We start from the raw sequence: 25,790 nt of genomic DNA, 5'->3' as shown, positions 1-25,790 counted from the left end.
CATATTTTACATATATTTCAATAGAACTGCAATTTTGTTGGGTTTTTTTTTTTACTAATTCAACATTTTCATTCAGACAGAGCACAAGGTATGTTTGCTTAGATAGTAATTGTGATGGTCATTATGGCAACCATTTTATACGAATACACATCCCTGGAGCTTTGGAGACGCAGACTGTTAGGCAAGTAGATAATCATCTTAAAAGTAATATCTTTATTTATTTGGATATAAATTCAAGCAACAAGATATCATATATGCAACTTGGTTTAAGCCTCCCCCAGTAACTATCAAAGCTTGTGTAGCGGGATTGAAGGGTTTATGCCCCCCCCCCCCAGTAACTATCAAAGCTTGTGCAGTGGGATTAAAGGGTTTTTGCCTCCCCCAGTAGCTATCAAAGCTTGTGCAGTGGGATTAAAGGGTTTTTGCCTCCCCCAGTAGCTATCAAAGCTTGTGCAGTGGGATTGAAGGCTGATAAGTCGGGGCACTAAGGCAGCCTATTTCAGGAACTTCACATCAACAGGTTTTTTCGAGTCCCAAGGGTACTAGCTGCCTATACTTATACAAGTTCGACTGTATGTATATATATATATATATATATATATATATATATATATATATATATATATATATATATATATATATATATATATATATTGAATCGTGTTTGATACAAATATGGTACGAAAAGTGCTCGACATGTAGTAATGGAGCGAATTATTATTTAAAATATTTACCACAATGTTTGGGGCAGTCTACATCAATGTTTCAGGCTCAATTTGCCATCTTCAGGACTGAGTTGTTTTGTTGACTGTTGTTGTTTCTTGAAGTGGTTCCGGTTTGAAGTTAATTAAGAGGAATTTGCGCCGATGGGGACACTTTCCGTAGATCTCACTTTTCATGTTGAGTGTGGCTTCATGAGGTTGTTTGATTATAGTATATTTTTCTTCCAGGCATAAGCTACATTGTTTTGATGTTGGTGTGTATCTGTTGCTTTAGATAAAATTTTCCATGAAATGTTGTGGTCTATTTTGTTGTCTTTTAATTTCCAAATATGTTCGCTGAGTTTTGTGGATGTTTTTTTGTTAGTGTTTCTAAATGTTGAGGTGTGGAGGTTGTATCTTGTTTTGAAATTATTTTCTGTTAGTCCTACATATTTTTCTTGCTTGTTTGTTTTAGTTTCTGTGACTGTGGCTTGGTAAATTAAACTTGATTCTAAGCATTGTTTGTTTAGCGGGCAATGTTCTTTATTTCTGCAGTTGCATTTTCTAGTGGGTGGGTTTTGCTCTTGTCGGTGGTTTATTAATATTTTTTTGTTGTGGCTTGAAATTATTTGTTCTATGTGGCGCATACACGAGTAACTTATTTTTATGGTATTCCTGTTGATAATTTTATGTAGCTTGTGGTTTTTTGGAAAGTGTGTATCAATTAACTTCAGGAACTGCTGTCCTATGTTTGTGCTGACGTTTATGTCGAAAGGTGGGTTGAACCAAGTTTCGGAAAACAGAGAGATATTCAACGTCGCAGCCACCCCCTACAAAGAAGCACTCACAAAAAGTGGATACAACACACCATTTGTATACACAGACGCCTCCCTCTCATGTAAACCCCAACACACAAGTGAAGAACGTAAAACAAGAAAACGACACATAACTTGGTTCAACCCACCTTTCGACATAAACGTCAGCACAAACATAGGACAGCAGTTCCTGAAGTTAATTGATACACACTTTCCAAAAAACCACAAGCTACATAAAATTATCAACAGGAATACCATAAAAATAAGTTACTCGTGTATGCGCAACATAGAACAAATAATTTCAAGCCACAACAAAAAAATATTAATAAACCACCGACAAGAGCAAAACCCACCCACTAGAAAATGCAACTGCAGAAATAAAGAACATTGCCCGCTAAACAAACAATGCTTAGAATCAAGTTTAATTTACCAAGCCACAGTCACAGAAACTAAAACAAACAAGCAAGAAAAATATGTAGGACTAACAGAAAATAATTTCAAAACAAGATACAACCTCCACACCTCAACATTTAGAAACACTAACAAAAAAACATCCACAAAACTCAGCGAACATATTTGGAAATTAAAAGACAACAAAATAGACCACAACATTTCATGGAAAATTTTATCTAAAGCAACAGGATACACACCAACATCAAAACAATGTAGCTTATGCCTGGAAGAAAAATATACTATAATCAAACAACCTCATGAAGCCACACTCAACATGAAAAGTGAGATCTACGGAAAGTGTCCCCATCGGCGCAAAATCCTCTTAATTAACTTCAAACCGGAACCACTTCAAGAAACAACAACAGTCAACAAAACAACTCAGTCCTGAAGATGGCAAATTGAGCCTGAAACATTGATGTAGACTGCCCCAAACATTGTGGTAAATATTTTAAATAATAATATATATATATAAATATATATATATATATATATATATATATATATATATATATATATATATATACATACATTTGTATTTATATATATGCGTATGTGCATGCATGCGCTCATGCGTGTGTGTGTGTGTGTGTGTGTGTGTGTGTGTGTGTGTGTGTGTGTGTGCATGTATGTGTGTGTGTTTTTGTGTATTATTGCAACATTTCTAGAAAGTGAAAAATAAACTTTTCTATCAAAAGTGTTGAATTGTTATTGAATAAGTGAAGTGCTTCTGAGAATATAGAAGTTGAATGTTGCAGAAATATATTATCATCATCATCATAAACAACATCATCATTACCATTACCACCACCACCATAATTATTATCATCATTATCATCATCATCATCAGCAGCAGCAGAAGCATCAGCACCATCATCATCAGTCTCACCACCAAATTGTTAAAAATGTCAGTTTAGCAAACTCAAAAGCTGCACTTAAAAATTCACAATCTTTGCGTATTTTGTATCGTGATGAAGAATATTCAGAGCACATGAAATGAATAATAAAATGTGGCATGTTGATTGACATAGATAATAAAGCAAATATAACTTATCATCGTCATATGGTTGCAATCTTTGACTTTGAATCACTCTACGAGTGTAAGAGGTCACAAAATGCATTTTCATCTTTTAAAAAAATAAACACAACATATCTTAGTTTTTTAAAAATTGCATTAGACAAATCTTAAGTCTGTTTATATATGTGGATATTAAGATTTCTGATGATACATTTTCAGATCGGACTTTATCTGTTCGTTTTGTGGTGGAATTTTGGAAGAAACAATTTCAGCAAGAATAGTATCAGGTGATATCATTTAATTCAATGCTGAACATTTATTTCATTAAAAATAACAGTTGAAGGATACTTGATATATTAATTAATTGCAATTATTTTGACAATCATGTTGTAAAATTTGCATTATATAATTAGAATTGGAACATACATAAATTATAATTTTTATTTAACTGACTCTTGCCAGAAAAAATGATAGCAGAAGTATTGCCAATAAAGATTGACGGCTACCAAAGGAAAGAGTCACTAAATAATCAATTAACTCAAGCTGTTCCTGTCATATTACGAGGTGGGTGATCCTTTGACAAAACTGTATTATTATATACAGAAAAGTGAGTGGAGCAGGCACTTATGTTGATAATAACAAGAAATGAAGTGAGTAGGAAAGTGCCAGAAGACAACAGAGAATAACAGCGATGGGGGCTCGAATTTGCAACCTAACTGGGATGAGGACAACTCCAACTGGCCGGGTCGTGGATAGCTCATACGGTAGAATCACAATCTCCCTGGCCAGGCGGGGTTTTCATACCGGGGTTCGAGCCCCCATCGCCGCTGCAAAGTTTTTATTCTCTGTTGTCTTCTGGCACTTTCCTACTCGCTTCATTTCTTGTTATCATTGACTTGACTTACTTGACTTAGATGCCTTTCGCGTCTCGACCGAAAGATCGGGTCGCCTTGGCTGTTTCCAGTATTTCCTGTGTGAGGTGTCTCCAATATTGCCGGTCCTCTGCTAGGGTTCTCAGATTTTCAAGGTCCCCTGCCGTTATGAGACTAATGCTTTGTCCAAGTGTTGTGAGGTTTTTGTTTAGGATCACAGGGAGTGTTGTGATTGGTCTTCCTCTGAAAAGGTTCCCGTGTTTTTGGAAATATCCCGACATGGCTTGGTTAGCTGGTATGTTTTTGTCCCTGCGTAGTATGTGACCGAAAAGTTGCCATCGTTGTTGTAAAATGTCAAGGGAGATTGGTCTTTCTTTTGTGATCTTATAGAGTGATTCATTTGAGATCTTTTTTGGGTATTTGATGTCCAGTACCCTTCTTAGCTGTGTGCGATGGAAGGCATCCAGATGTTCTTCTTCGGATTTTGTCAACGCCCAAGTGCCGCAGTTATACAGAAGTACCGGTTTTACAAGAGCACGGTACAGTTTCAGTTTGGTTTTTTCTCTTTATTTTGTCACCTCTAATCCATACATTGGTGAGTTTACTGAGTGCGGCGTTTGATAGCTGTTTTCTTCTTTGTACATCCTCGGTGTCTCCAATTAGTGAGCCGACTTTCTTTGTTCTTTTCCATTCCTCTTTGTTCCTCGATATTGTTGTAAATTCGGTTTTATTGGCATTGACTTGGAGGTTATATTTCATGAGGGTATTTTGTATGATGTCTATATTTGCTGGTGTTGATCCAATAAAATCTACATCATCTGCATAGGCGATTTCTCTAGGGATTGCATTTTCAATATGAGTCGTTGGTTTTGGAATGACTTTTCGAACTTCTTTCAGAGCGTGTTCTAAGTATATTGTGAACAGAATCGGGCTCAGACTATCTCCTTGGGGGGTCCCGATGTTACTTTCGAACTGCGTCTGTTTTGTGGCCCCGTATATCCTTGGTTGTATCTTTGTGTTGCTGAGAAGAAATCGGATTATTCGGAGCTCGTCTTCGTCTACTATGTCTGTTAATATCTCCAAAAGTTTTCCTCTGTCGATCGTATCAAATGCTGCGGACATATCGATTCCGGTTATTGTTATGGATATGTTTTCTTTGAGTGCCTTTGCTGCCAACCATTTATGTGTCCATACAACGTCCGATGTTATCATTATATACAGTAAAATACATGTTTTATAATTTTCAAATAATAGACATAAGGACATGTACAAAGAGACATTTTGAATGCAACCATTTATTTTAATCACATCTAACCACACCACAGAAACTGCACTCTTAAGAGTTTTTAACGATGCTGTTTGTCATATCAAGAATTATATTATCATCGGTGTATTACACAAAATAGAGAGGAGTGGAAAGCTTTTTCCGCTTATTAAGAAATACAGCCAAAACTGCGACGTCTGACAACCTAGCAAGTGAAAGTCATCAGGTCAGGTAATTCAGTTAACAAAAATAAGAAGAGAAATACAAGTAAGAGGACAGGGGGATACCATGTATTTTTTTTCATTTTGACTCTGATTTGCATAGAGTCCTGTAAATGCATTTATGAGGATTAGAGCGTTTCATTATGTGCATTTAAGATTATTCTGACTTGATTATTTAAAAAAAATTAAAGATGACCTTGTGAACAAGATTCAGATTGGCAAGAGTTATGTGATCATTGGACTTTGTCGAAGTGACTATTATGAGGAAGAGATCACCATTACTTTGGAGGTAATCCAGAGTTTGTAATAGATAGTTTATAAGTTTCGATTGATAAATTATAAAGTTTCAGAGACTACGACTTTTTTGTTTATGACATTTGACTTTGCATTGATATTATTAAAGTTCTTTTCAAAGTTCTGCTCTTATTTATTTTTTGGGGGGAGCTAATTGTAAATATAGATTTATTTATCAAGTAAATCTACTGAGTTAAGGAAATATTTTTCTCTAGAAACATTGTGACACACTTTAAGAAAAGATTAAATGTTTTGAATCCTAGAATTGTAACAATTAAGACATGCACTCCAATTAAAACCATATAGATTTGGTGTCAATAGATCTGAAAAACAACCGCTTTCTAGACAGTCATCAGTATCCCAGTTGTATTATTGGAAGGGGAGGGTGGGGCAGAGAGAGGGGGGAATGTTATTGGGAGGAGACTTAGGCGTGCTTAAAGCCAAAGCGTGCTTGAGTTCGTAGCCTCATTTATAGCCATAATTTTATTCACTGTGCTTGATAATTTTTTAGTAATTCTATTTTTGTGATCAATTCCCATCGAGGCAGTGTGGTGGCAAAAGAAAACAAAGGAAAATTAGTGTTCAGATAGGACAACCAACACCTAAACACAGTTCATCACGACCTGCACCAACTCTTGTAAACATTAATACCCACAGCAATACAAACGCAAAAACCAAACTCAGATGAACTAAGCAAGAATTATTCAAGAAACGTCCACCTACAACACTACCAACTGCTGACAATGACACCAGTTAACATCATCATTTACCCAGTCACTCCACATTGCTGAGTAACAGTTCACACACCAACAGCAATAACTACACACAGCATAATAAAGTAAACAAAGACAACTTTATATAGAAAATTTAGCGTGCTTGAGTATGAAATGTGCTTTATGACGGCGTGCTTAAAGATCGCATTGTCTGTATCAGGCTCTAATTTAATGGGTTTCTTAAAACGATTTTAAAATACTCTTTGATCCAACAACTAGTTTTGAAGGATGATCATATTTATTTACTTTTGATATAAATCCATGAGGTAGCAAATTATATTATCTGATGGATGTATTCTTTTTTTTTTTTATCAGGCAAACAGTATAACTGAGGTAAGTATGAATAGTGATGAATTACCAAGTTGTATAACAAAGGTTCTCTTCAAAATAAAGAAAGTTAAAAACAGAACCAGAGCTAGGCCATAGATATTAATTTTTACTGCCCCGATGAGATCCAATGTGCGATCCTTTGTGTCAGTGTCAGGACATGCTTGTATCTGTGCCTTGATCTTTTTGGTTAGAATTTTAAAAATGTTCAATGCTTTAGAGGATTTGAAGATGGATTGAGCGCTATACAAATAAATTATTATTGTTATTATTGTTACTATTATTATTATTATTATTATTATTATTATTATTATTATTATTATTATTATTATTATTATTATTTATATTATTATTATTATTATTATTATTATTATTTATTATTATATTATATATTATATATTATTATAATTATTATAGCGAATTACTTTCATACTCAAATTTTTTAAAAAATTGTTTCAGAATCTGAAATGAAGAAAATGAATTTATATCTAAAATTTGAATTACTTTACATGAAAACTACAGAGCAAGCTTGGATTGTGCTTTGATACAAAATGTATAGTTACTAATTACATAACAGTAATGATTAAAGATGCATAAGTGTTTTTCTTTATTTATTTTTAAAACTCTCTCTCTCTCTCTCTCTCTCTCTCTCTCTCTCTCTCTCTCTCTCTCTCTCTCTCTCTCTCTCTCTCTCCTCTCTCTCTCTCTCTCTCTCTCTCTCTCTCTCTCTCTCTCTCCTCTCTCTTTCTCGTTCTGGGTGGGGTTCCTGACCTCCCATAGTGGGCAGGGCTTTACATACTTTGTCTTCTATCCCCCTATGTCTGTTTTCCAACATGCTTTCTGTCTTTGTCTTGGAATGAGATTACTTGGTTTTGTCCTGGCTCTGGCCGGATACCCTGACTGGGAGGGAAACAGTCAAACGTATAGTTAGTTTTGGGAGATGATATTTTTTTTCCTTGTAAATCATCTCTCTGTTATGCACTGTATTATGTATTATATATATTTTATTTGTAAACATTTGAGTGTATTCCTCTTAGTGGGGACCTGTGCCTGTGTCTGGATGAGACTTTTAGGTGATCTCAGACTAAGTACTTTGATAGTGTGCTCTTGGAATCTACATCTGTTCCCCTTTGTCTTACCTTTTCTTGGGCGCTTTAATTATAATTCTAGAACTTTTTACTATCCCATTTTCTTCCTTTTTTCTGGCGCTGATATGACCTCAATGTGTTGCAAGCGCCGTAAAACCCTTAAAAACAAACAAATATCTCTCTCTCGTTCTTTTTTTTTTTTTTTTTTTTTTGAAAATTAATATTCATACTTAAATAAATTGACATGTTACATACATCAAATTAGATTAACTCTGTTGACTTCAACAACTAACAAAACGGTGTGCAGTAATTTCTTTTATTCGTTATGATTGGAAGCATTTGGATTCAATTGATTTGATGCCCTTTTGATTCTACTTATCTATCAGGTACAGAAAAATACAAGCAGTCAGTTGAAGCTTATCACGGGAGATCTGCAAAAAATTGTGTCTTTTATACATCGTGGTAAGGTTGACACTAAATTGCAAAACAATAGAAAGATAACAGATTAATGAAGACGAACATTTTTATGCTTAGAAGTAGAAAGTTTCTTTTTAAGAAATGTCAATAATTATCTTGATGGACAAAGTTTAAACATTTTTGTTGTTGTATCAGGGTCGATTATCTATTCTTTAAAAAATTTTTATTTGGTATCCTTTTGTTTATAGTTGAATAGATGTTTAGTACTGAAGGGCTTTTACGTCATTTTTAAGATATCGTGCTTATTATAACCTATAATTTGATCATTTTTATGTACATAAATCTCAACTATTAATGTTAAAATCAGAAGTTCCAGTGTTATCATACATTCATTTAGATAAACCGCCTTTGTATAGGAGCAAAGTATCTTTTTTCATATCTATATTACATGCGCATCACATTATTTGCAGGCAACAACGAAAACGGATGGAGATGTATTTCACTTCTGGCTCTTCATTTTGCAAGTATATAATTTTTAATCACTTTAAAGTATTGGTTTTTCTAATATAATCCTTGCTGTGCATATATTTGAAAGGCTCTGTTCATTCAAATTAAATCTTTAAAAAAGAACAAAAAAAAAAAACCAACACAAGTCGTGCTGGGCATATTTTAAAAATAAATGTTCATTCAAATGATTTCTTTTTCTAATAAGTCCCTACTGGACATATTTTTTAAGAAAGTACTCTATTCTATCTTTCAAATGATTTCAATTTAAAAGCCAAGTGGAAGAGTTGAGTTGGCTTATTAAAATCTGCTTGATTAATCCATTCTTACAAGTCAAATTGAATACTAAGTTTATGCAATGTTGTGGACTAAAAATGATTGAGCAAAAATTGATTTCACTACTTTGAAAACAAAGTAAATATTTTGTTCCTTTTTCGACACTGCATTCATTTTTGTACAACAATTGATCCATCTAATCCACGCAATGTTTAAACATTTTGTCATGACACATCTGCTACACTATTTATTTGGGAATTGTTTGGATGAGGAATGTCTCTATTCTGCACTTGTATTTTGTATCATTAACTTTTCGGTGACTTGTTACTTCACAGACAACATTGTTCCCCCGGGGAAAATGATCAAACTGCGGATTCTTCTCCTTATCAGTCTTGTTTTATATCCTCAAGTAAGCTTTTGTTGTGGACAGTCATTTTCTTATCCATATTATATAGAACTGGTAACATAGACTCTTTACTCACTCAATCCTAAATATTTTCGCTACTTTTCAAAATTGGAAAAAATGTATTAAAAATGAGCAGTACATAGATAGTTTTATTCAACATGTAAAAACAAAAAACAATAGCTTTGATACCACACCTATAATTTGTCTCAGAAAAATGTAATAAATAGGCATGGGGTAAAAGTAACCCGGGTAAACCACGAACATAGTCGGGGTTAGGGTTGAGTGAGTTAACCTTTAGAGACAGGGTTTGATTTTACTCTAACCTGACATCGCATCTCAGTGTTTATCACCAAGAGAGTGTTGCAATTTAATTTCTTTATTGTTTCGGCACTTTGTTATATTTGTTATATATGAACAACAACCCCCCCCCCCCCAAATGTAAAAATTATGTGTTGAAATGAATTTAGTCTCGGAGTTAAAGGGTTTGACTATTTTTATATACCTTTATTCTTTCACCCATTATCCACTAAAACTATGCATCCAAATTTTCTTTTTTTTGTTGTCGTGTTATGAGGGGGAAAAAAAACCTCAATAAAGATCATAAATGCCCCATTAATATCTTTAAGGAGAACAAACTTCATATCCTGGCTATTGGGAGAGAGACGGAACAAGCTCTCATGGTGATGAATTATGCAAAACAATTTTCATGTCGATCTTGCCCTATCAGTTCAGCTACTCCATTGAATGGAAAAGTCAACAACAAATACAGATGGGCCCTCTATTTTATTGAAGGTAAAAAAAAAGAAGAAAAAAAAGAATTTAAACATATACCGTATATGAACATTTATATAGCACATTTCGATTGAACTTCATAGGGTTCTATTTATTTCCTCAGCAGACCATATGGAACTAAATTTGCATTCCATACAAATTGAGTGTTAAATTCTTTTTTGCACTAGCACTTTTACAATCTTTGTCATCGTCTACGGCCAGTTATTCATTCACACTTCATCTTTTTCTTCTTCTCCTTCTTCTTCCTCGTCCTCCTCTTCTTCTTCTTTATCTTCCTCTTCCTCTTCCTTCTTCTCTTTCTTTTCTTTCTTCCTTTCTTCTCTCTCTCTCTCTTCTTTCTTCCTTTCTTCTTCTCTTCTTCTTCTTCTTCTTCTTCTTCTTCTTCTTCTTCTTCTTCTTCTTCTTCTTCTTCTTCTTCTTCTTCTTCTTCTTCTTCTTCTTCTTAACAACCACAGTCCAGTATTGCTTTAATTAAGGTTTAAGAATTTCTCTCAGGCAACATAATATTGTTTTTACTCAGTACAAAAATCTTCTCATTAATTATAGTTTTAGGAAGTTTAGAGCTTCTTCATTTTCGGTTTAACTTTTATGGATATTCATGTGTGTAGGAATCTGTAATTCTTTTTCATTAATCAAGATCTGATATGGGGTGTTTGCTTGTCTTGACATTTTCTATATATTTGACTTGCTTTACATTGCTCGCTTAAAGGTGGATCCCTTCTTTTATCTCGTGGAGGTGTTTGTTTCTTTGGTGAGATCGGCTTGTGGAAGAAAGCCAGGAAAGAGCAGATCAAAAGTGGTAATTTTTTTCTTCCCTTTTAAAAACATTTTTGTGAGTATTAGCGGTATTTAAAGCATTTCCTTATTTTGGTCTAAATGTGCGGGAGTGTGTGTATGTGGGTGTTTGGAATTTTACATTTAATGAGACATGAGATATGGCAAAAACCCACCCTCATTCCCACAAACTGAGCTGGGTCAGAGTTCCAAAATGGTTACACAATATATCTGTTCAGAAGGAAAGGAATCCATGCATCTTTGCTCTTATGTTGCGATTATTTTTACAAGTACAAGCTTCAAATATTTTTTTCTGATTTTTCTGGTACTGTATTGTATTTTCATATAACTTCCAGTTTGTGCACATACTGAGACGGAAACATCTGAAATTTCTATCAATGGCATTTTATTTAACTGGTCAAACAACCAACAATCCCACGTCAGCCTCAAGATTGATTGAAAATCATTCAGAACAACACAACTTCAAGCCTAAATTGACCTAAAATTCCTCAGAACTTAGCACAGGATGGAAGATATTGGTCTGATTTTGCTGCAAAAATTAAAAAAAAACAACAAAGACTGTGAAATGGGATGACATTCTGGTGGAAGGCCATCATCATTCTGACACACCCCAAGGTACAATTTGGAAATAAAAGACCAACAAAACATAAGTTGAGATGTGCTGAATAATATTGGAGAAAGTCGACTTTTGAAGTTTGCTGTCAAATATATTCATAATAATACTCGTTGCTGTCAAATATATTCATAATAATACTCGTAACAAAGCCATAATCTCTGCCTCAATCAACCTATGAAAGGATACCTTACTGTCCATGAAAAACAATCACAAGGCATTGAATAACAATTTCAACAATTATTTTGTTTGATTGAAATCTTGAATTCTTGAGGTTGAAATTTTTTTTTGTGATTGACCGAAGTTTGTTGCAATTAACCAGTCATTTTTATATAAAATTAATTCCATTTCTTGAGAAATGTTACAATTAACCGAAAGTTGTGATTAACCGAGTTACGATTATTATTATAATTATTATTATTATTATTATTATTATTATTTATTATTATTATTATTATATTATTATTATTATTATTATTATTATTATTTTTTATTATTACTATTATTGTTATTATAATTATTATTATTATTATTATTATTATTATTATTATTATTATTATTATTATTATTATTATTATTATTATATTATTATTATTATTATTACTAGTATTATTATTATTATTATTATTATTATTATTATTTATTATTATTATTATTATTATTATTATTATTATTATTATTATTATTATTATTATTACTATGTTATTATATTATTATTATTATTATTGTTATAAGGTACTGAGTGAACTGAATTAAATTCTACTTTATTTTTTGTGCAATGTTTTTACAATGTATGTATACCAACTTCCCACAATTTATGCAGGGATTTCCAGTCTGTTTTAATTTGACAGTTTATTCATGATGATCTTTTTATCCTATTTCTCCATGGGCTCAACATGGCTAAATATAAAACCAAGTTTGCAAGCAAGCAATCAAAAATGATGCTTTTTCTGTTAAAAGGTGGGGACTGAGAATATTTAACAAAAAATGAATATACATATTTAGAAAAGAACAAAACATTAACATGGAATGTTTCAGGCTTGGCCCCTCAGCTTCAACAAAAACAAAAAAGACAACAAATCAGATTTTTTAATATATTTTTTTTTCTGTTCGCTGACCCGAAATATTTTTCAAGTATTCTGTCATTGTAGCATGCATGTATTGTAATATACAGGTGAGTATTCTCCAAAAAAAAATCTGTTTCAAATTCTGAATAAGATTTGTTTTAGAAATATGTGATAGCTGTATGTTGGGCTGTTCCTATTACTTCCATCTCTCTTTTTATTATATATTAGCATTGAACAGCAATAGTGTGATGTTAGAATTGGCGACTAAATATACAGAGAGCTTACCCCAAACTATCACATTTCCATTGGAATGTCAAAGTTGGGCCATATACGATGTCGGTGCAGCAAAATCTCAAGCTGAAAGCTCGAACTCTGACATCTTTATTGGTTGTTCGACTGGAGAATTGACTAACAGTTTTCTTGAGTATGTATCAACTTAATTAATATTTATTTGGGAAAGTTTTATTGTGATCGAGGTTTTTTTTAATGTCAAGAGAGATAACATGTTGATTTCATATATATTGAAACTACTTATCTAATACGTTAAACAAAGGAAAATAAACTATTTTTAATGGGAAAAAATGATAAACAGATCATAAGAACTGACTTCTTTTAATTCGTCTAAATGATGAGAATATTTGTGAATAAAGTAATGAGGAATTTGACAAGAAAGTCATAAATATTACAATATTTTTAATGCAAGTTTGACACTTTATGGTCATTTTCCCAGTTTTAAATATTTTTCAAAATCAAGTTTGCTCAATACACAGCGTACACAACGACAACAGTTTAGTTGAGACGGTATCCCGTTCCTGACACCTGCTGACCCAGTCACGGTGAGCGGTCAATCACCGAGAGGAATTTACCTAACGGGGATTGCCGTTTCACTCAATTTAACAATGTTTTGTTTTATTGTCTGTTAGACACCCATATTGAATGAGTTGAAATATCACTACTTGGTATAAAAGTTTATATTTTCTACTTTTACTGTGTGTTTTTTATTTTTTCATAGTATTACTAGATTTCTCAATATAAGTTATCAATGAACGGTAACAAATTACACAAAAAATATAGCGGGTGCAACATTTCAAAAATTAGAGAAAAAAAAAACGTTGCTATGGATTTGTCTGAATTTTATGTATTATAAAGACAAGATGTAAATACTTCTCCTCACAAAAAACGTATTTTTCCTCAACAAAAATATATTCGCTACGAGCATTCAAACTCGTCAGTGTAGTTTGGGGCTGGTCTTTAACTGCATTGCGTTGATGACAAATCGCATTTTATTCATATCATTGATAATGTCGGATGCTCTTTTTTTCCAATTTTGCTGTTGTTTAGTGACAGGTCTCTGTGCCTTGTTCTCCAAGAAGTCTAAGTCCAAACTTATATTGAGTGATGTGTGGTATGCACTGGTACTCAAGGAGGTGTTGTTTTGGGATTATTTTGTTTGGAAAATATTTTCTGTATGTATCCGTGTAATGTTTTATTGCACTTTGAATATATTGGATTGTGTCTGCTTTGATTGATTTTGTGTGTGAAATAAAGTTGTGCACATGACTATAGGCCTTGTTTATATTGTCGAAAATTAATCCAATACTGCATGCGTCATCAATGATGAGTGGGTCGTGGGTGCAGTTCTTTGTTGGATAATTGGAAGTGTAGACTTTTTCTTGTAAGTATTTGTGGCAGTGGTTGGCAATGAATGACCTGCTGTGGTAAGCCTGTTGTGTAATGCGGTATTCTGTCCAATTCAGAGGCAATAAGACCATCCCAGAGAGTGAGTTGCTCGTGCATGAGATTTGAAAGTCTCTCCTGCGTTTTGGAGTTTGTTGTTATATTCTACTCTGTCGATATCAAACATGCAAGTGCAACCCGTTTCAAGGTTGATTTATTTATTATTAACGTCTTGGCAATGAGCAAATACAAAGAAGCTAATGAGTCGTGTGTTCAATGTGCTTTATAATGTGTACTTTTTACACATAAATTATGAGTGTTCTCCTTGCTTGTCCAATTCCAATGCCGTGTCAGTCCATAGACTAAAAGAATGTCATTAGAATAATTTGAACATTTAAATGGTTTCTTGCGGGCACGTTTCTCTTTCTGTGTTAAACAAATCATACCACATGTCCTACATAATGAATTCACTGCTTGGTTATGACTTGCAATTGTGTGGTCCATGACGTAAGAGAAAATTCAAAATTGACTGAGCGATGTAAGCAATGATATAGTGAATTAATGAATAAAATTAGTTTTAAAACACTCTGTATTACTTCTCATATCCATGCATACATAACAGCGTACATAAAATTTGGAAAAAGAAAAACCAAATACTTCACCCAATTTGGTGAAAGAAAGGGGGGGGGGGGGGGCAGGAAAATTCTAACAAGCAGTTGAGCTAAGTTGAGGCCCAACACACACTGTCATTTAAAATTAAACATTAGCAAGATAATTCAAATTATGCAATTTAAAAATCAAATTAACTCATCATTGAAATAAATAAAAAATAAAAATATAATTAACAATAAAACCGCAGCGAAATATTACGTTTCAAGAACAAGGCTAAAGAGGTAATATCATTATTACCTGACCTACCGCGGAAAAATAATCATTACAAAATAATGAAAACTGAAGAGTAAATGAAACTTACCTCATTTCGTAGTAAAACTTGTGCCTTGTGAATCACACCAAAAAAATTTTGAAGTTTATAGCAACGTTTTTTTAGAATCCTGAGGTAATTACAAGTAATTTTATTTAAATGTTATAGAAAAATATGTGAATTTGAATCACGGCTTGTGGAATAAGTACTGGAGATATTGAAATAAAAATTGGACCGATGGAAAGAGGAGGTCTGCGAGAATTCTTTGCATTTGGGTGGAATTGCATCGTCACGAAGATCGTGAGGTTAATTGGTATGGAAATCATCCATTGGTATCACCCAATGCACGTCAAATCTACGTTCTGGGAATTGATATCGGCTGACCGCTGTTGACCCGGTTACCTGTCGGGTGAGGTTACGTCGGCGCTCGGAACAGCGGGAAACTAAACGGTCAGATTTATAGTGCAGTTTAGACGCCGTGAATAATATTTTAAACATGATATTTGAATTATATTTAAGTAATACCCTGACTTTTCTTGTAAATCATTGAATCATTCAGAATGCAGTAATCATATTTTCTTCAAACTTAAATATTGTTCGTACTAACAGAATTGAACCAAATCATCTTCCTTTAAAATATTTTCCACAGTGCTTTCAATATAGTTGCTTTCCTGGATGACAACGTGTCTAGTTATGATCAAGATTTTGACTGCGAATATTTAGACTTTATGTGGAGTCAATATTCATGTCCGAATATTGAGGAAACTCCATTTGAAATGGAAACTGATGATGTTGAAAAGGTGTGGCTTTAACAATTAATTTGTAATCATACTATTTAAAAACCTTTCCATATTTGCTATGTGATAGAATGGACCCTACAGTTAAAATCTTTAATTAGATTGCATGTTTGGTGATTGTGAAAATTCCAAGAGTTTTTAATTCTTGCCTTTTTTTTTTTTGCCTAAAAAATATTATTTTTGCCGAGTTTAAATTCCAAATCTGTTCAAAACCGTTAATGCTATCACTAATGTTCTCAACAACTGTAAACTAATTATGATGAATAAAACATGCGATGATTTATCATCTTGATCCACAGTACTTGTCTTTAGCCCATCACCAAGAGACGAAGATGACTGTGGAAGCAGAGACTCTTCTACAGAGCTACTTCAGCGCTAGTAGATTAGCCAGGACATCTGGTTTTGGTAGCTCTAGTGTGCCTCCTTCAGCACTTATCACACTGTACGTTTCAACATTCCTTGGTAATATTTTTAATGTAAATACAATACATTGAGACTCGTACTGATGTTTATGTAAATCATCACAAGTCAAAGTGACACTAAGCTGCTAAAAGCTGTGGACTGTATAAAGTAATAAACAAAAATAAATATAAACGCTTAAAAAAAGAACAAAATATCAAACACAGATTGTTTCAGGCTCAAACCCCTTCTTCAGTCAACAACAAAAAAACCCCAATAAAAACATAATTACTGTACATTACTTAAAAACCAAAATAGATGGCAGAGAAATAATTGGCATGTCCTTTCTGTAAGTAATACAATCTTGGAATGTAAACAAAAAGAAGCGTTCACTTGCTTAATACGGACAAGCAGAACATTAAACTATGCATACCATTTGGTGCATTTAAAAAAATGCCGAGTAGAATAAATAAAAGTGTCAAATCTATCAGTTGAAATAAATCCAACGAAGTGGTGAAAATCATCCAGAGGTATAAAGAATGAACAGTGATCCATAGTGACCATGAATTTGAGCTTTTCTATTTAATGTCTACTCCAACGACGAAGGAAATATCACAAACCTTAGAAATTAAAGCTAAATAGAAGACAACAAAGGCTGTAGCCTGATATATTAGCAATAATCCAGTCTGGTGTTGAGTCCACGAGGGTTTATATATCCAAGGGTTTTAATCAGATGTGTTTCTTGATTGCAACGAGATATAGTGTCTGTATAGGAGAATTTTAATACACAAATGTGAGCTGCCTTGGTGCCAGGATGGCCAGGTAGGTTGAAATGTCGAGCCACAGCTGTATCCCATTTGTTGGCAATGTCCTGTAGATGCTGTGCAAAGAAGCCTCCCAGTCTTTCCTACATCTTGCATATGTAACAGATGTTACATTGTGCATATCTAATGGCAGCAGCTTCTAATGGCTCTCACACTACTATGTTATGACAATCGACCCAATCAGCAAAGTCCGGTCCGCAGTCATGCACTGTTGCAAACCCACCCGGTAGCATCGTCACAACACACCACTCAACTAGATACTCTGCGGTTTGGGTTCTAATGGCATACACAAGGTTGCAGTCTGTACAAGTAAAAGGTCTTATGATGGTCCAAACTTTCTTCAGAAATGCAATGACCTTGTCTTTATAAAGGTGTTCACATGTCCTGCATTTAAGTCTCATGCATCTGTGGGCTGTAGGTCTTCTCACAGCTCAAGACGGCTCTGTGTTTAGAATTTTGTTCTTTTTATAATTTGTTGTATTCATTTTTGTTTATAACTATGTAAATTATGATGACTTATTATATTACTGACATATTTTAAGTTATCATTTTACTGAAATTATGTTAAATAAATGAATTTCTTCTAGGACATCTCTAGCAGTGGGCATTGCCAAGTTGCAGCTACACCAGGTTGTCAAAGGAAATGATGCAGTTATGGCTATATATTTGTATGAAGAATACTTGACTTCAAGATGGGGTAAGTGTTTATGAGACTAGGCCTTGCTTCATTCTATAATAAAAAAGAGAGCAATAGAAATTTACTCGTAGTTATGTAATGTAGGTATCCTATATAAGAGTTTCATTTGGATTAAATAAAATTTGTTGATTTGGCAGCTATTTTCATCTTTATTTTAGAACAATCCTACTATGATGGGATGTTATTCTATTTAATTTTTATGGTATTATGATCCTTCAATTTATTCATTAGGATTGACTGTTTTGAATGTGCAAGCACAGCCGAACATACCCAGTAATGAAATTGATAACTTATTGGGAATAGAGGTAAAGTGGTTAAAAATACTCAATTATTATTTCATGCCATATTTTTCTTTTTAACGGAATCAAAATTATTCATTTCATTATGTTAATCATCACACAAGTAACTGTGGAAATCTTTAGCTATAACATATGACCTCACCCACTCCCCTTAAAAAAGCAAAAGATTTTTATAATATTTATTAGCTCTTATCCTCACTCTAACCACATTTGGCATCTTCTAGCTGAAATTATATTTTAATAATGACACAAATTGCGCTTTACATCGGAGGACCTCTAAATTGAATGTCCATCTCCAATAAGATGAGGTCAAAAACAAACTTGACCGACCATTTATATTGCACGATAACCACTTAACCCTATTTCAGTCCCCTCTTTAATATTCCTATTTCATTTAATTGGGGTTTGTATGCATCCCATGACATTAAAGAAGCATTCGGTGGAATACTCCTATTTCAGCATATTGGGGTGCAAGTGCACCCCGAGACATTAAATAGAAATTTAATAGAATACTCCTATTTCAGCAATTGGGGTGCATGTGCACCCCCTCATTTTTAAATAGGGTTTCACTGTGTACCTGATAATGAGTAATGACAAATGATTATCTGTTTCATATAACGTGATATTTGAAATACGTTTCCATGGATTTGTTTTTGATATTTCGCTAAAATAAATATAAAATGTTATGTCTGAACCTATAGAACAGATTTTAATTCTCATTGTTTTATTTGGATCGTCAAATAGAGGAGGTGTCTTACAAATACAGTGCACCCCAGATGCAACAAATTCTACAGGACTGAATGTCAATGTTCGTTACAACACAGGGAAACAAATGGGGATTTCCAAAGTCTATCGTTGTATCCAAGGTTTGGCTGCATCACGAGTTCGCTACATCCGAGGTGCACTGTAGAAATTATACACAGTAATGAAAACTACAGCCTTGCACGTGTTCCTCGTCCCTGCTACGTGCAGGACTGTAATTCTCATTTACACTGATTTGGGTGAGATGATATAGTCTTATCAGACAGACCAGAAATAGGAGGAAAAAATATTGGCGATTTGGCTCAATGGTAAGCTTGCAAGACGGCATCAGCCTCTTATGGTTCTCACACTACTATGTTATGACGATAGACCCAATCAGCAAAGTCTGGTCCACATTCGTGCACCGTCGCGAACCCGCCCGGTAGTATCGTCACAACACACCGTTCGACTAGATGCTCTGCTGTTTCGGGTTCTTGCCCACATCGGGTACATGTTGGACAGGTGGAAAGTCCCCACTGATGAAGCGCACTTGCTGTGAGGCAACTCCTCAACCGAAGCCGATTCGCAGCCACCCAATGTCTCCTCTTACTGGTATCAAAGCCTGGCAACTTCTCACCAAGCTTAGAGGAGTGTACGTCCCCGCCCCCACAAGGGATTGAATTCGTCCAAACCGACTTCCATCTCGTATATGCATCTCTGTCCGTAGTCAGGGAAGCTGCTTACAAGGGTTGCCGGGACTTATTTCAGCTCGAAACGGGGGCGCCATCCATAATGCGCTTCAGAGGGGTATCCCCATTCCCTCTTTCTCGGATCCTATTAAGCCAGTTTCCCGTAATCGTCTCCCTCCGGACATCAGGGAGCTGGATTGCTGCCATTATCGGGCCCCATTCTCTAGGTGTTGTTGCCAGCGTTCCTGACACTATATGCATTGACTTGCGAAGTTTTACATCTACCTTCTCAACGTTTCTGCTTCTACCCCACACTGGAGCGCAATACTCCGCGGTGGAATAGCATAGTACCAGGGCGGACGTTCTCAGGAGTGCTTGGTTAGCACCCCAAGTCGACCCCCGCCAGCTTCCTCAGAAGACTGTTGCATTTCTCTATCTTCCGGGCAACTCCTTCGAGATGCACCTGATAGGTAAGACTGCGGTCCAGCATCACCCCTAAATATTTTGAATGCGGCTCATTGAGTGGCTGGTCCCCGACGAGGACGTTCAGTTTACAGGTGTGCCATGCACTGCATAGGTGGAATGCAGTGGCCACAGTTTTTGAAGTGTTCATCTTCAGGTACCACTTGTCGAAGTAGGATTTGAGTCTGGTGACGTCCTCGCTGAGTATGCTCTCGAGACGGGTCCACACTTTACTCTGAGTAACGAGTGCCCAGTCGTCCGCGTATCCCAACGTTAAACAACATTGGCACAAGTACCGATCCCTGAGGGACCCCATTCTTCAATTTCCTTACTTTGCTCGTAGCGTCCCCCAGCGCGACGTGGAATTGTCTTTCCCCCAAGATCGAAGAGAACGACTTCAAGGTCTGTTTGCACCTTATGATCTTTGCAAGTTTGAGCATTAATCCTTCGCACCAGACCGTATCGTACGCCGCTGATAGGTCTATAAATACAGCACCTGTTTGCTGTTTCCTCTTGAACCCTTGCTCAATATGCTCTGTTCCGTGGTGCACCTCCCTTCGCTTAAGCCCGCCTGCTTGGGTGGCAGGGCAGCATCTAGGACCGGCCCCCATCGGTTTAATAGAACTCGCTCCAATAATTTGTAAAGACAGCTCAGTAGAGATATGGGTCTGTAGCTGTCGGCCTCCTTCGCCAGTTTCCCAGGCTTCAGGATGGCAACTATCTTTGCGTGCTCCCATACTTGTGCAAGACGGCGGGTGCTGATCCAGACGTGTCGGGTTTGAATCCCACCCTTCACTGAAATATTTTATCTCCTCATTTCTGTTCTGTCTTCAACAATTAACAAAAACACCTCTATTCATTAATTTATTTACAGTGCCACGATCTTATTTATATTTACCCAAGGACACTAAGCCTAGACACAATTTTTTGAGACAAGTTTGAGTTTCACAAATTGATGAGACGCCGTACGGCCACGACTACAAACTATGGCCCTAATTGTTCAGGGATCCAAGTTTAGGGAATCCTTTCGGTAAATACAAAAAGACCGTATACTGATGGCAAATATTAAACAAATGGCCGAAGATATATGGCCCGTACATCATTTCGGTGCAGGTAAAATGATGCACAGGTCATCTAGTCTATGGCCCATATCAGGCTAAGCAGAATGCTTTTGGGGCTAACTATTATTTTTTTTTTTTTAAATCATGGTGTCGATAATAATGAAAAGCCCAGAAACGAAATTTAGGGTGATTTTGGATACGAAAGTTCTATTCGTTCAAAACAGTAAAAATGGATGGCCCCCGGCCCGTATATGATTTTGGCCACGCTATAATATAGAGGCCATAGATGGCCCATATATCTACTTTCGAATAATATAGAGGCCATAGATGGCCCATATATCTACTTCCTAAACGCATATTCAATTTTACTATGTAAATCATATGGGGTGCATCTGCACCCCAAAGGCTGAAATAGGAGGTTTCCGGGTTTTTTTCTCTTTGGTAGTTAAGGGGTGCATATTCACCCCAAAAGACTGAAATCTCAAAATTCCATCGCACCTGTTTGTAGTGGTCAAACTAATTACACCAGGTAAAAAAATAATTTACAGCTCACAGCAGGGGTCAAGTTAGGAAAAGTCACCAAATTTGGAGGTTCTACGATAAAAACTGACCATTTTATAAAAGAAAAACATAGGCCTGGGGTGCAAATTCACCTCAGGGACTGAAATAGGGTTTTAATGTGCTCAAAGCCCTTTACAAGGAGTCCCTAGCCAATAGAAACACGTAACATGTAGGACAAGACAAGACACCTGGAATTTTATAAAAAGTAAAAAAAAAGGACCTTGTAGGATTTGAATCGTGAACTAAAGGAGATAAGCTATACACAAATAATAAAGACAATGCTGATGCGCTCAACCAATTCTGCTCAGTATTCATGCCCGAAAGCCAAATAGTCCACCAGTCCTCGAAAATAAGCATTCTGTCATGTCAGACATTGTCATGGCAGAAGAAAATAGAAAAACTACTGACTCATTCCTAAATAGGCAGCAAGTACCAACAGTATCCCATCAGGCCCACTCCAACATAATGTTACAGACATCGTTCCCGCCCGCACCAAGTTGTTCCAGCTCTCCTCAATACTGGAGAAATCCTATCAATCAGGAAATATGTGATTGAGCACCCACTGTTCAAGAAAGGGGCCAGAAGTGTAGCTCCCATCTCCCTAATCTGCAAATTATGTTACAAACTTCTTGAACATGCATCAATAACTGCACCCTCGAATCAAACATCCTTGGGGCCGAGACAGTGGGCCCACACTCACATTGCATACAACTTCACACTCCACTCTCACTTTTCGAGGTTGTACAGTGAACGGAAGATATGTGAAAATGCAAGCAGAGGCGTGGTTGCTCTCGCGTGTTTTCGATTGATGATGCTTTATTGAATTGAAGTAATGTAATCCCATTTAGACATTTATTCTCTTCCCAGAATGACATGCTGATGGAGCAATTCAAGATTCGACTTCAACAGTTTTGCATGAGAGTCAAAGATTCTATCAATTTCAATCAGCATTTGAAGCTTTCCAATGGATTTGTCGTGAAGGAGGAATAGCAGCTGACATCTTTTTGAATTAGCCAGTGAAACTTCTTTCATTTTAATTTGTTTGCAGGGCTGAGGGATGTTGTTTATTTTATGAGAAATAGCAACTGTTTTCATAACAAATGTTTATATAGTCAGTTCTTTAAAGTTTAGAATTAACAGTTACAATTTTTTAAAAATTTCAAGGTCAGATTAGTACGTAAGAAAAGGAGGATATAGTCGAGGGTCTAGGTAAAGTTAAGATATCTCATTCTACAACGGAAAGACAAGAGTGGGAAATTAAGGATATTATAGTAGCAAGAAAATAGGCATTATGTTGTCTTAACATACCACCCACCAATAAGTTTGTATTTTGTTTGTAATCAATATTCATCTTTTAAAGTGTATTCCTCTGTATCCATTTCAAGATTGATGATTGGTTGCAATATAAAATTAAAAACAAAAACTTGAGCTTTTATATAGCGCAATATCCACTAAACGTAAGGGGTCCATGACCAACAGCAACACGTAACATGTAGAGAGAGACATGATGCCTGTTAGGCAATATTAGTTTTTTTCAGACATAGACAACGTTGTTAGTGTCAAAGTACTCATTTTACACCTGAGTACGGTGAGAGAATAGAGTAAAGAGCCTTTTCCAAGGACTCAGCTATGCGCCCAGCAAGGCTCAAATCCAGGTCTTTCCGATCCAAAAGCGAGTATCATACCAATAGACCACATTGCTGCACAATAAAAATGATAAAGACGACAAATAAAAATTATGTAAACATTAAAGGGTATACTTTATTTGCTGAATATGAAACTGTAAGATTATGTGGTTTATACACTGACATAATGACATTATAATTCAAAGGTCATTGTCTAAAGAGAACATGCTGTTTGTATTATCATATGATGAAAAGTGATGCGGATATTTAAGATCTTTGCTCCCGTCTCACTCTAAGATATCGTAAGTCTATCACTCAAAGAGATCTTTATTGTGCACATTACAACACATTTCGACCAATCTTCTAGTTCTTCCTTTTTCTCTTTATTTTACAAATTTTGAGGCAACCTTTCAAATTGTTCTACAGTTTAGCTTTTGCTTTTTGTTGTAAATAGTTAAGGGGTTTTTTTGGTGCCATTTCTTGATTACACTTGATTTTGTCAGTTTAAAATGAAGGTTTTCACTTCCTCAATTAACTAGTTCTTGGTATTAAGTAAGAATTGGCTATCTATTGATTTTATTTTTTTTTTTTTTCAAAATGATATTACAGCTATCAAGACAAAATGAAAAACAATGTGCGTCATTCTTTCGCAAATTTTTTTATCAAATAAGTTTTGGAATATCAGCATGATAATTGGATTCAATAGTCTGATGTCACGTCGCATAGCTACGGCAGTCATCATGGTTCTAAACAAAGAAAATCAGTACTTTTTATTCTTCATGCTGGCTAGAACTTTTCATATGTCTTGTGATCAGAGTGTGTAAAAGTCAAAACATGATCAGATTTAAAATGTTTTTTTTCCTCTGGATACGCTTTTATGCTTGTCAGAGAAATATCTCATAAGGACGTCCGCCATTGTTCCGATAGTTTAGAGCCAGTTACAAAGTTACCATGCATCATTACGGGGAAAGTGACGTCACGACTGTTGAAGCGTATTAATAATTAATAATATGTATAAATTATAAAATATATCTCTAATTTCAACACTGTCTCTTGTGCATATTGAGCTAACCTGCTAGCCTATGAAGCAACATAATGACCATTTTATGGCCAATAAATCAAATTGTAAACAAAAATAAAATTCATTGACAAAATCATTTGATACTAATTATAATGATGATGGCCTTTATTAAAAATTGTGGGTGAATAAAATGTTTATATCTCTGTGAATCACAGCAATATATTTTTGTTCATAGGAAAGACTACCAAGTTATTAAATAAACGTTGATAGGTATAAACTGGTCCTTTAAGTGCCATATAGAAACATTCTTCAGTGTAATCAAATAGTATACATATGATATTTTAAAAATTTGAATGATTGGTACCATACGATTAACGTACAGTGACAAAATGACTTTTTTCATTTTGACCAGAAAATTTTGCTCCATACATTCGATTTAAATTACCTCTAACTTGCAAAATAAAATTCTTAAAGCCGAGACTTCTTGAAAGGAGTAGAATTTTCTTGCCAAAAATACAAAAAGGCATTATGTAAGTGTTTAGCATCGTACTCACTGGAAGCAGTAGAAAACTAAAAATGTAAGTAACTATCGATAAAATGGCGCCAAATAGTCAAATAGATTGTTTTTCATTCCAAATTAATTGTTCTTGGTCCTTGTCATAAATCAAAGGTTGAAAACTTTGGTTTTCAATTGATAGTTTCAACAAATGTTTTCTTTTGGTTCCTGGTTGGTTGTCTTGAACAAACGTTACTTCCCACCTATATCTGGTATTTTGTTGGAATAAATTGGTTCCAGAAATTTAATCTAAATTAAAAATGATTAAAATTAAATTTTATACTTTCTGTTTTTATATTTTATGTTTTATACACTGCATTTATTTTTTCAATAGTACCAAATTGTTATAAATCAATTTTAAGCATTAAACTTCAGGAGTCTGGTTTACCTGGATCATACCAGATGAAAGAAGTGGTCCCAAATTTACATTGAATTGGCGTAGTGATGCAAGTGATTTTTTTTTTCTAGATGAAAACAAATTATTCTCTACGCCTTACTACAAAAAAAAAAAAACAAACAACAAAACAAAAAAAAAAACAAAAAAAAAAAAAAAATCCCTTTAAGAAACATATTTAAATCAGTAAAAATTGCTCACAAAGCATTAATCTTAATTCACTCAACACTTGCTTTCTACTTCCATGTTGACTGCTCACCTTGTTCCTTTTCAAAATTTAATGTTTAAAATATTCGAAAAGAAAATTGGCTTGTACAGAGTTTTGTTCAATTACCTTTATCATGTAAAAAATTAATACAGTATCTTTAACAA

The 25,790-nt window shown here is 34.8% G+C and overlaps 1 protein-coding gene across 3 annotated transcripts in view; it reads left to right on the top strand.

Annotated features, from left to right (window-relative positions):
- LOC144971428 (minichromosome maintenance domain-containing protein 2-like) overlaps positions 1-25,306 on the top strand; it is a 34,345-nt gene extending 9,039 nt beyond the window's left edge. For all 3 annotated transcript variants that reach the window (XM_078912332.1, XM_078912333.1, XM_078912334.1), the window contains 16 exons: positions 77-181; positions 3,204-3,271; positions 3,447-3,548; positions 5,533-5,630; positions 6,724-6,741; positions 8,210-8,285; positions 8,711-8,764; positions 9,356-9,429; positions 10,053-10,218; positions 10,928-11,017; positions 12,922-13,117; positions 15,942-16,092; positions 16,389-16,531; positions 17,900-18,009; positions 18,241-18,314; positions 22,690-25,306. In XM_078912332.1, the coding sequence (XP_078768458.1) occupies positions 77-181; positions 3,204-3,271; positions 3,447-3,548; positions 5,533-5,630; positions 6,724-6,741; positions 8,210-8,285; positions 8,711-8,764; positions 9,356-9,429; positions 10,053-10,218; positions 10,928-11,017; positions 12,922-13,117; positions 15,942-16,092; positions 16,389-16,531; positions 17,900-18,009; positions 18,241-18,314; positions 22,690-22,812 (1,648 nt within the window). In that variant the 3' untranslated portion in view covers positions 22,813-25,306. The remainder of the gene's footprint in view (positions 1-76; positions 182-3,203; positions 3,272-3,446; positions 3,549-5,532; positions 5,631-6,723; positions 6,742-8,209; positions 8,286-8,710; positions 8,765-9,355; positions 9,430-10,052; positions 10,219-10,927; positions 11,018-12,921; positions 13,118-15,941; positions 16,093-16,388; positions 16,532-17,899; positions 18,010-18,240; positions 18,315-22,689) is intronic.
- The last annotated feature ends 484 nt before the right edge of the window (positions 25,307-25,790 follow it).

The sequence above is a fragment of the Berghia stephanieae genome, chromosome 4 (assembly GCF_034508935.2).
Source record: "Berghia stephanieae isolate SIO BIC M18660-M18661 chromosome 4, UCSD_Bste_1.3, whole genome shotgun sequence".
NCBI classification, from domain to species: domain Eukaryota; kingdom Metazoa; phylum Mollusca; class Gastropoda; order Nudibranchia; family Aeolidiidae; genus Berghia; species Berghia stephanieae.
Note: the sequence above shows the minus strand (reverse complement) of the source record. Positions and strands in the feature narration are given on the sequence as shown.